The 12,504-nt window shown below is 41.9% G+C and overlaps 1 protein-coding gene across 1 annotated transcript in view; it reads right to left on the bottom strand.

The window, feature by feature from the left end:
• Positions 1 to 1,750: 1,750 nt before the first annotated feature.
• ABCB8 (ATP binding cassette subfamily B member 8) overlaps positions 1,751 to 12,504 on the bottom strand; it is a 39,491-nt gene continuing 28,737 nt past the window's right edge. Inside the window, exons 14-16 of the mRNA XM_056518847.1 lie at positions 9,607 to 9,754; positions 7,864 to 8,114; positions 1,751 to 2,328 (exon numbers count right to left, since the gene is read on the bottom strand). Of these exons, the coding sequence (XP_056374822.1) occupies positions 2,248 to 2,328; positions 7,864 to 8,114; positions 9,607 to 9,754 (480 nt within the window). The 3' untranslated portion in view covers positions 1,751 to 2,247. The remainder of the gene's footprint in view (positions 2,329 to 7,863; positions 8,115 to 9,606; positions 9,755 to 12,504) is intronic.

Genomic DNA, 12,504 nt, shown 5'->3' with positions numbered 1-12,504 from the left:
GCTACACTTCAGCTTCGGTGCTCCGGCGACCGCTCCTCCAGTCCTGGGACCTATTGCTATGACCTATAGTCCATAGCAGTAGGTTGTGACCCCGGACCGGAGGAGCGGTGATCGGAACACAGAAGTGGGGCAGTACACAGACATACAGCCTCCAGCCACACACTGTATATGGCTGAAGGCTGTATGTCTGTGGGGAACACTGCCAGCCTAATGTGGGGAACTATACTGCACCTAATGTGGGGAACTATACTGCCCCTAATGTGGAGGAACTATACTGCACCTAATGTGGGGAACTCTACTGCATCTAATGTGGAGGAACTATACTGCACCTAATGTGGGGAACTATACTGCACCTAATGTGGGGAACTATACTGCACCTAATGTGGGGAACTATACTGCACCTAATGTGGGGGAACTGTACTGCCAACCTAATGTGGGGAACTATACTGCACCTAATGTGGGGAACTATACTGCCCCTAATGTGGAGGAACTATACTGCACCTAATGTGGGGAACTCTACTGCATCTAATGTGGAGGAACTATACTGCACCTAATGTGGGGAACTATACTGCACCTAATGTGGGGAACTATACTGCACCTAATGTGGGGAACTATACTGCACCTAATGTGGGGGAACTGTACTGCACCTAATGTGGGGAACTATACTGCACCTAATGTGGGGAACTATACTGCATCTAATGTGGGGAACTATACTGCACCTAATGTGGGGGAACTGTACTGCACCTAATGTGGGGAACTATACTGCATCTAATGTGGAGGAACTATACTGCACCTAATGTGGGGAACTATACTGCATCTAATGTGGGGAACTATACTGCACCTAATGTAAGGGGACTACAACCTAATGTGGGGGAACTGCAACCTAATGTGGGGGAACTATACTGCCAACCTAAAGTGGGGGAACTATCCTGCCTACCTAATGTGGGGGAACCACAACCTAATGTGGGGGAACATACTGCCTACCTAATGTGGGGGAAATACAACCTAATGTGGGGGAACTGCAACCTAATGTGGGGGAACTGCAACCTAATGTGGTGGAACTACAACCTAATGTGGGGGAACTGCAACCTAATGTGGGGGAACTGCAACCTAATGTGGGGGAACTACAACCTTATGTGGGGGAACTGCAACCTAATGTGAGGGAACTGCAACCTAATGTGGGGGAACTATAACCTAATGTGGTGGAACTACAACCTAATGTGGGGGAACTATAACCTAATGTGGGGGAACTATACTGCCTACCTAATGTGGGGGAACATACTGCCTACCTAATGTGGGGGAACATCAACCTAATGTGGAGAAACTACAACCTAATGAGGGGGAATTATACTGCCAACTTAATGTGGGGGAACTACAACCTAATGTGAGAGAACTATACTGCCAACCTAATATGGGGGGAACTATACTGCCAACCTAATATGGGGGAACTATATTGCCAACCTAATATGGGGGGAACTATATTGCCAACCTAATTTGGGGGAACTATACTGCCAACCTAATATGGGGGGAACTATACTGCCAACCTAATATGGGGGGAACTATACTGCCAACCTAATATGGGGGGAACTATAATGCCAACCTAATATGGGGGGAACTATACTGCCAACCCAATTTGGGCGAACTATACGCAGATGTAAGGACTGCTCGGAAATGCACCGTCTCAGCAATGTGGATTATCCCGTCGTCCCTCATGAGACATACACACACTTGCAGATTTTATTAAATTTTTATTTTTTTTGTCCAGACCTCTTATATACTCCTCATCTCCCTGAGTGACAGAACTTAGTCTATTGTAAACTGTGGGTTATAAAATATATATATATACACTGTACATTTTTATATTGTTGTATTCTGTGTCACTTCTAGATTCTATGTCAGTGTTTCCCAACCAGGGTGCCTCCGTCTGTTGCAAAACTACAACTCCCAGCATGCCCGGACAGCCAACGGCTGTCCGGGCATGCTGGGAGTTGTAGTTTTGCAACAGCTGGAGGCACACTAATTGGGAAACCCTGTTCTATGTAATACTGCAGGATAATCTGCCAGGAGCTTCTGTCTGTAAACTATATGTGAAGTGAGAGACGGAGCAGCGGTGCGGATCAGTGAGGGTCCTCCTGTAGACAGGGATGGGGGTCTGCAGGGTCTCGTCTTCCCCATGGAGTTTTATTGCTTCGTCATCTATTAGTAATATTATAAGATGGTGCACAGAAGGCGGTGAATTCTTCTGCCTCATTGGGCCTCTTGGCTTTGTCTCCGTATGAGCTCCGCATACAGGCCGCCCCTCCTCAGCAGATCACGGTGGGTCCCGCTCTGAGAGAAAACACAAGAATAAGCTTTATTACTGAAGCATAATGTATATATACTGTATATAATATATAGGATCTGATAACATCATAGAGCTCCTCTACTGTATATAATATATAGGATCTGATAACATCATAGAGCTCCTCTACTGTATATAATATATAGGATCTGATAACATCATAGAGCTCCTCTACTGTATATAATATATAGGATCTGATAACATCATAGAGCTCCTCTACTGTATATAATATATAGGATCTGATATCATAGAGCTCCTCTACTGTATATAATATATAGGATCTGATAACATCATAGAGCTCCTCTACTGTATATAATATATAGGATCTGATATCATAGAGCTCCTCTACTGTATATAATATATAGGATCTGATATCATAGAGCTCCTCTACTGTATATAATATAGAGGATCTGATAGCATCATAGAGCTCCTCTCCTGTATATAATATATAGGATCTGATAACATCATAGAGCTCCTCTACTGTATATAATATATAGGATCTGATAACATCATAGAGCTCCTCTACTGTATATAATATATAGGATCTGATATCATAGAGCTCCTCTACTGTATATAATATATAGGATCTGATAACATCATAGAGCTCCTCTACTGTATATAATATAGAGGATCTGATAACATCATAGAGCTCCTCTACTGTATATAATATATAGGATCTGATATCATAGAGCTCCTCTACTGTATATAATATAGAGGATCTGATAACATCATAGAGCTCCTCTCCTGTATATAATATATAGGATCTGATAACATCATAGAGCTCCTCTACTGTATATAATATATAGGATCTGATAGCATCATAGAGCTCCTCTACTGTATATAATATATAGGATCTGATAACATCATAGAGCTCCTCTACTGTATATAATATATAGGATCTGATATCATCATAGAGCTCCTCTACTGTATATAATATATAGGATCTGATAGCATCATAGAGCTCCTCTACTGTATATAATATATAGGATCTGATATCATAGAGCTCCTCTACTGTATATAATATAGAGGATCTGATAACATCATAGAGCTCCTCTACTGTATATAATATAGAGGATCTGATAACATCATAGAGCTCCTCTACTGTATATAATATAGAGGATCTGATAACATCATAGAGCTCCTCTACTGTATATAATATATAGGATCTGATAACATCATAGAGCTCCTCTACTGTATATAATATATAGGATCTGATAACATCATAGAGCTCCTCTACTGTATATAATATAGAGGATCTGATAACATCATAGAGCTCCTCTACTGTATATAATATATAGGATCTGATAACATCATAGAGCTCCTCTACTCTATATAATATAGAGGATCTGATAACATCATAGAGCTCCTCTACTGTATATATTATAGAGGATCTGATAACATCATAGAGCTCCTCTACTGTATATAATATATAGGATCTGATAACATCATAGAGCTCCTCTACTGTATATAATATATAGGATCTGATAACATCATAGAGCTCCTCTACTGTATATAATATATAGGATCTGATAACATCATAGAGCTCCTCTACTGTATATAATATAGAGGATCTGATAACATCATAGAGCTCCTCTACTCTATATAATATATAGGATCTGATAACATCATAGAGCTCCTCTACTGTATATAATACAGTATATAGGATCTGATAGCATCATAGAGCTCCTCTACTGTATATAATATATAGGATCTGATAACATCATAGAGCTCCTCTACTGTATATAATATATAGGATCTGATAACATCATAGAGCTCCTCTACTGTATATAATATAGAGGATCTGATAACATCATAGAGCTCCTCTACTGTATATAATATATAGGATCTGATAACATCATAGAGCTCCTCTACTGTATATAATATATAGGATCTGATAACATCATAGAGCTCCTCTACTGTATATAATATATAGGATCTGATATCATAGAGCTCCTCTACTGTATATAATATATAGGATCTGATAACATCATAGAGCTCCTCTACTGTATATAATATATAGGATCTGATGACATCATAGAGCTCCTCTACTGTATATAATATATAGGATCTGATAACATCATAGAGCTCCTCTACTGTATATAATATATAGGATCTGATAACATCATAGAGCTCCTCTACTGTATATAATATAGAGGATCTGATAACATCATAGAGCTCCTCTACTGTATATAATATATAGGATCTGATAACATCATAGAGCTCCTCTACTGTATATAATATAGAGGATCTGATAACATCATAGAGCTCCTCTACTGTATATAATATACAGGATCTGATAACATCATAGAGCTCCTCTACTGTATATAATATATAGGATCTGATATCATCATAGAGCTCCTCTACTGTATATAATATATAGGATCTGATAACATCATAGAGCTCCTCTACTGTATATAATATATAGGATCTGATAACATCATAGAGCTCCTCTACTGTATATAATATATAGGATCTGATAGCATCATAGAGCTCCTCTACTGTATATAATATATAGGATCTGATAACATCATAGAGCTCCTCTACTGTATATAATATATAGGATCTGATAACATCATAGAGCTCCTCTACTGTATATAATATATAGGATCTGATAACATCATAGAGCTCCTCTACTGTATATTATAGGATCTGATAACATCATAGAGCTCCTCTACTGTATATAATATATAGGATCTGATAACATCATAGAGCTCCTCTACTGTATATTATAGGATCTGATAACATCATAGAGCTCCTCTACTGTATATAATATATAGGATCTGATAACATCATAGAGCTCCTCTACTGTATATTATAGGATCTGATAACATCATAGAGCTCCTCTACTGTATATAATATAGAGGATCTGATGACATCATAGAGCTCCTCTACTGTATATAATATATAGGATCTGATAACATCATAGAGCTCCTCTACTCTATATAATATAGAGGATCTGATATCATAGAGCTCCTCTACTGTATATAATATATAGGATCTGATAAAATCATAGAGCTCCTCTACTGTATATAATATATAGGATCTGATAGCATCATAGAGCTCCTCTACTGTATATAATATATAGGATCTGATAACATCATAGAGCTCCTCTACTGTATATAATATATAGGATCTGATAACATCATAGAGCTCCTCTACTGTATATAATATAGAGGATCTGATAACATCATAAAGCTCCTCTACTGTATATAATATATAGGATCTGATAACATCATAGAGCTCCTCTACTGTATATAATATATAGGATCTGATAACATCATAGAGCTCCTCTACTGTATATAATATATAGGATCTGATAACATCATAGAGCTCCTCTACTGTATATAATATATAGGATCTGATAACATCATAGAGCTCCTCTACTGTATATAATATAGAGGATCTGATAACATCATAGAGCTCCTCTACTGTATATAATATATAGGATCTGATAACATCATAGAGCTCCTCTACTGTATATAATATATAGGATCTGATAACATCATAGAGCTCCTCTACTGTATATAATATAGAGGATCTGATGACATCATAGAGCTCCTCTACTGTATATAATATAAAGGATCTGGTAACATCATAGAGCTCCTCTACTGTATATAATATATAGGATCTGATAACATCATAGAGCTCCTCTACTGTATATAATATATAGGATCTGATATCATCATAGAGCTCCTCTACTGTATATAATATATAGGATCTGATATCATCATAGAGCTCCTCTACTGTATATAATAAATAGGATCTGATGACATCATAGAGCTCCTCTACTGTATATAATATATAGGATCTGATATCATCATAGAGCTCCTCTACTGTATATAATATATAGGATCTGATATCATCATAGAGCTCCTCTACTGTATATAATATATAGGATCTGATAACATCATAGAGCTCCTCTCCTGTATATAATATATAGGATCTGATAACATCATAGAGCCCCTCTACTGTATATAATATATAGGATCTGATAACATCATAGAGCTCCTCTACTGTATATAATATATAGGATCTGATATCATCATAGAGCTCCTCTACTGTATATAATATATAGGATCTGATAACATCATAGAGCTCCTCTCCTGTATATAATATATAGGATCTGATAACATCATAGAGCTCCTCTACTGTATATAATATATAGGATCTGATAACATCATAGAGCTCCTCTACTGTATATAATATATAGGATCTGATAACATCATAGAGCTCCTCTACTGTATATAATATATAGGATCTGATAACATCATAGAGCTCCTCTACTGTATATAATATATAGGATCTGATATCATCATAGAGCTCCTCTACTGTATATAATATAGAGGATCTGATAACATCATAGAGCTCCTCTACTGTATATAATATATAGGATCTGATAACATCATAGAGCTCCTCTACTGTATATAACATAGAGCTCCTCTCCTGTATATAACATACAGCTCCTCTCCTGTATATAACATACAGCTCCTCTCCTGTATATAACATACAGCTCCTCTCCTGTATATAACATACAGCTCCTCTCCTGTATATAACATAGAGCTCCTCTCCTGTATATAACATACAGCTCCTCTCCTGTATATAACATAGAGCTCCTCTCCTGTATATAACATACAGCTCCTCTCCTGTATATAACATACAGCTCCTCTCCTGTATATAACATATAGCTCCTCTCCTGTATATAACATACAGCTCCTCTCCTGTATATATAACATAGAGCTCCTCTCCTGTATATAACATAGAGCTCCTCTCCTGTATATAACATAGAGCTCCTCTCCTGTATATAACATACAGCTCCTCTCCTGTATATAACATAGAGCTCCTCTCCTGTATATAACATAGAGCTCCTCTCCTGTATATAACATACAGCTCCTCTCCTGTATATAACATATAGTTCCTCTCCTGTATATAACATACAGCTCCTCTCCTGTATATAACATACAGCTCCTCTCCTTTATATAACATAGAGCTCCTCTCCTGTATATAACATACAGCTCCTCTCCTGTATATAACATACAGCTCCTCTCCTGTATATAACATACAGCTCCTCTCCTGTATATAACATACAGCTCCTCTCCTGTATATAACATACAGCTCCTCTCCTGTATATAACATACAGCTCCTCTCCTGTATATAACATATAGCTCCTCTCCTGTATATAACATACAGCTCCTCTCCTGTATATATAACATAGAGCTCCTCTCCTGTATATAACATAGAGCTCCTCTCCTGTATATAACATACAGCTCCTCTCCTGTATATAACATAGAGCTCCTCTCCTGTATATAACATAGAGCTCCTCTCCTGTATATAACATAGAGCTCCTCTCCTTTATATATAACATAGAGCTCCTCTCCTGTATATAACATAGAGCTCCTCTCCTGTATATAACATACAGCTCCTCTCCTGTATATAACATAGAGCTCCTCTCCTGTATATAACATAGAGCTCCTCTCCTTTATACAATACAGGACTCTATGCAGAATATACAACGTGACACTCACCTCAGCGATTCGGCCCTTGGACACAACCACAATGATATCGGCGTCTGCAATGGTGCTGAGCCGATGAGCAATGACCATCACAGTGCGGCCGGAGGAGGCGCGATCCAGGGCTAACTGCACCGTCCTCTCTGATTCTGCATCCAGGGCACTTGTAGCTTCATCCAGGATTAGGATCCGGGGGTCTTTAAGAAGAGCCCGAGCGATGGCCACCCGCTGTTTCTGACCTCCAGAGAGGGTGACTCCACGCTCACCTGTCAGGCAAGAGAAACAGAATCTAAAATGAGCAACTTGTGTGACCAGAACTTTTCTTCATGTTATCACCCTCCTGTACTGCCTCCAGTGACCTCTAGGGGGTACAAGAACTTTTCTTCATGTTATCACCCCTCTGTACTGCCTCCAGTGACCTCTAGGGGGTACAAGAACTTTTCTTCATGTTATCACCCCCCTGTACTGCCTCCAGTGACCTCTAGGGGGTACAAGAACTTTTCTTCATGTTATCACCCTCCTGTACTGCCTCCAGTGACCTCTAGGGGGTACAAGAACTTTTCTTCATGTTATCACCCTCCTGTACTGCCTCCAGTGACCTCTAGGGGGTACAAGAACTTTTCTTCATGTTATCACCCCTCTGTACTGCCTCCAGTGACCTCTAGGGGGTACAAGAACTTTTCTTCATGTTATCACCCCTCTGTACTGTCTCCAGTGACCCCCAGGGGGTACAGGATCTTTTCTTCATGTTATCACCCCCCTGTACTGCCTCCAGTGACCTCTAGGGGGTACAGGATCTTTTCTTCATGTTATCACCCCCCCTGTACTGCCTCCAGTGACCTCTAGGGGGGGTTCTTCAGGTTATCACCCCCCTGTACTGCCTCCAGTGACCTCTAGGGGGTACAAGAACTTTTCGTCAGGTTATCACCTCCCTGTACTGCCTCCAGTGACCTCTAGGGGGGGTTCTTCAGGTTATCACCCCCCTGTACTGCCTCCAGTGACCTCTAGGGGGTACAAGAACTTTTCGTCAGGTTATCACCTCCCTGTACTGCCTCCAGTGACCTCTAGGGGGGGTTCTTCAGGTTATCACCCCCCTGTATTGCCTCCAGTGACCTCTAGGGGGGGTTCTTCAGGTTATCACCCCCCTGTACTGCCTCCAGTGACCTCTAGGGGGGGTTCTTCAGGTTATCACCCCCCTGTACTGCCTCCAGTGACCTCTAGGGGGGGTTCTTCAGGTTATCACCCCCCTGTACTGCCTCCGGTGACCTCTAGGGGGGGTTCTTCAGGTTATCACCCCCCTGTACTGCCTCCAGTGACCTCTAGGGGGTACAAGAACTTTTCTTTATGTTATCACCTCTCTGTATTGCCTCCAGTGACCTCTAGGGGGGGTTCTTCAGGTTATCACCCCCCTGTATTGCCTCCAGTGACCTCTAGGGGGGGTTCTTCAGGTTATCACCCTCCTGTATTGCCTCCAGTGACCTCTAGGGGGGGGGTTCTTCAGGTTATCACCCCCCTGTATTGCCTCCAGTGACCTCTAGGGGGGGTTCTTCAGGTTATCACCCCCCTGTACTGCCTCCAGTGACCTCTAGGGGGGGTTCTTCAGGTTATCACCCTTCTTCCATCACATCTGTTGCTGTCACCCCCCCTGTAATCTACTTTCACAGACTGCAGACCCCTGTATACAGCTGCCTGTGACCGCTGACATATAGAGCTCAGATGTAGAGGGACTGTGATTAGGGACTGTCCCATAACACTCACCTAGCACCGTGTTATATCCATCTGGAAAGTTCCGGATGAATTCATCAGCATTTGCCAGTTTTGCAGCTTCGTGGACTTCGGCATCACTGGCGTCCGGGCGACCAAAGCGAATATTTTCCATGACACTTGTCCCAAAGAGAACAGGTTCCTGAGTAATGAGAGAAACGTATAATATAAGATGTATCCTACTACATGACACAGCGGTGATCTCCTCTACCTCTTTATTACACAGCAGTGATCTCCTCTACCTCCCTATTACACAGCAGTGATCTCCTCTACCTCCCTATTACACAGCAGTGATCTCCTCTACCTCCCTATTACACAGCAGTGATCTCCTCTACCTCCCTATTACACAGCAGTGATCTCCTCTACCTCCTATTACACACCAGTGATCTCCTCTACCTCCTTATTACACAGCAGTGATCTCCTCTACCTCCCTATTACACAGCAGTGATCTCCTCTACCTCCTTATTACACAGCAGTGATCTCCTCTACCTCCCTATTACACAGCGGTGATCTCCTCTACCTCCTTATTACACAGCAGTGATCTCCTCTACCTCCCTATTACACAGCAGTGATCTCCCTACCTCCTTATTACACAGCGGTGATCTCCTCTACCTCCTTATTACACAGCAGTGATCTCCTCTACCTCCTTATTACACAGCAGTGATCTCCTCTACCTCCCTATTACACAGCAGTGATCTCCTCTACCTCCTTATTACACAGCAGTGATCTCCTCTACCTCCTTATTACACAGCAGTGATCTCCTCTACCTCCCTATTACACAGCAGTGATCTCCTCTACCTCCCTATTACACAGCAGTGATCTCCTCTACCTCCCTATTACACAGCAGTGATCTCCTCTACCTCCCTATTACACAGCAGTGATCTCCTCTACCTCCTATTACACACCAGTGATCTCCTCTACCTCCTTATTACACAGCAGTGATCTCCTCTACCTCCCTATTACACAGCAGTGATCTCCTCTACCTCCTTATTACACAGCAGTGATCTCCTCTACCTCCCTATTACACAGCGGTGATCTCCTCTACCTCCTTATTACACAGCAGTGATCTCCTCTACCTCCCTATTACACAGCAGTGATCTCCCTACCTCCTTATTACACAGCGGTGATCTCCTCTACCTCCTTATTACACAGCAGTGATCTCCTCTACCTCCTTATTACACAGCAGTGATCTCCTCTACCTCCCTATTACACAGCAGTGATCTCCTCTACCTCCTTATTACACAGCAGTGATCTCCTCTACCTCCTTATTACACAGCAGTGATCTCCTCTACCTCCTTATTACACAGCGGTGATCTCCTCTACCTCCTTATTACACAGCAGTGATCTCCTCTACCTCCTTATTACACAGCAGTGATCTCCTCTACCTCCCTATTACACAGCAGTGATCTCCTCTACCTCCCTATTACACAGCAGTGATCTCCTCTACCTCCTTATTACACAGCAGTGATCTCCTCTACCTCCCTATTACACAGCAGTGATCTCCTCTACCTCCCTATTACACAGCAGTGATCTCCTCTACCTCCTTATTACACAGCAGTGATCTCCTCTACCTCCCTATTACACAGCAGTGATCTCCTCTACCTCCCTATTACACAGCAGTGATCTCCTCTACCTCCTTATTACACAGCAGTGATCTCCTCTACCTCCCTATTACACAGCAGTGATCTCCTCTACCTCCTTATTACACAGCAGTGATCTCCTCTACCTCCCTATTACACAGCGGTGATCTCCTCTACCTCCTTATTACACAGCAGTGATCTCCTCTACCTCCCTATTACACAGCAGTGATCTCCCTACCTCCTTATTACACAGCGGTGATCTCCTCTACCTCCTTATTACACAGCAGTGATCTCCTCTACCTCCTTATTACACAGCAGTGATCTCCTCTACCTCCCTATTACACAGCAGTGATCTCCTCTACCTCCTTATTACACAGCAGTGATCTCCTCTACCTCCTTATTACACAGCAGTGATCTCCTCTACCTCCTTATTACACAGCGGTGATCTCCGCTACCTCCTTATTACACAGCAGTGATCTCCTCTACCTCCTTATTACACAGCAGTGATCTCCTCTACCTCCCTATTACACAGCAGTGATCTCCTCTACCTCCCTATTACACAGCAGTGATCTCCTCTACCTCCTTATTACACAGCAGTGATCTCCTCTACCTCCCTATTACACAGCAGTGATCTCCTCTACCTCCTTATTACACACCAGTGATCTCTTCTACCTCCCTATTACACAGCGGTGATCTCCTCTACCTCCTTATTACACAGCGGTGATCTCCTCTACCTCCTTATTACACAGCAGTGATCTCCTCTACCTCCTTATTACACAGCAGTGATCTCCTCTACCTCCCTATTACACAGCAGTGATCTCCTCTACCTCCCTATTACACAGCAGTGATCTCCTCTACCTCCTTATTACACAGCACTGATCTCCTCTACCTCCATATTACACAGCAGTGATCTCCTCTACCTCCTTATTACACAGCAGTGATCTCCTCTACCTCCCTATTACACAGCGGTGATCTCCTCTACCTCCCTATTACACAGCAGTGATCTCCTCTACCTCCCTATTACACAGCGGTGATCTCCTCTACCTCCCTATTACACAGCAGTGATCTCCTCTACCTCCCTATTACACAGCAGTGATCTCCTCTACCTCCCTATTACACAGCAGTGATCTCCTCTACCTCCCTATTACACAGCAGTGATCTCCTCTACCTCCCTATTACACAGCAGTGATCTCCTCTACCTCCCTATTACACAGCGGTGATCTCCTCTACCTCCTTATTACACAGCACTGATCTCCTCTACCTCCATATTACACAGCAGTGATCTCCTCTACCTCCTTATTACACAGCACTG

Source organism: Hyla sarda, chromosome 5, assembly GCF_029499605.1.
Source record: "Hyla sarda isolate aHylSar1 chromosome 5, aHylSar1.hap1, whole genome shotgun sequence".
Classification (NCBI taxonomy): Eukaryota; Metazoa; Chordata; class Amphibia; order Anura; family Hylidae; genus Hyla; species Hyla sarda.
The sequence above is the reverse complement of the archived record's forward strand: the minus strand, read 5'-3'. Positions and strand labels throughout refer to the sequence as shown.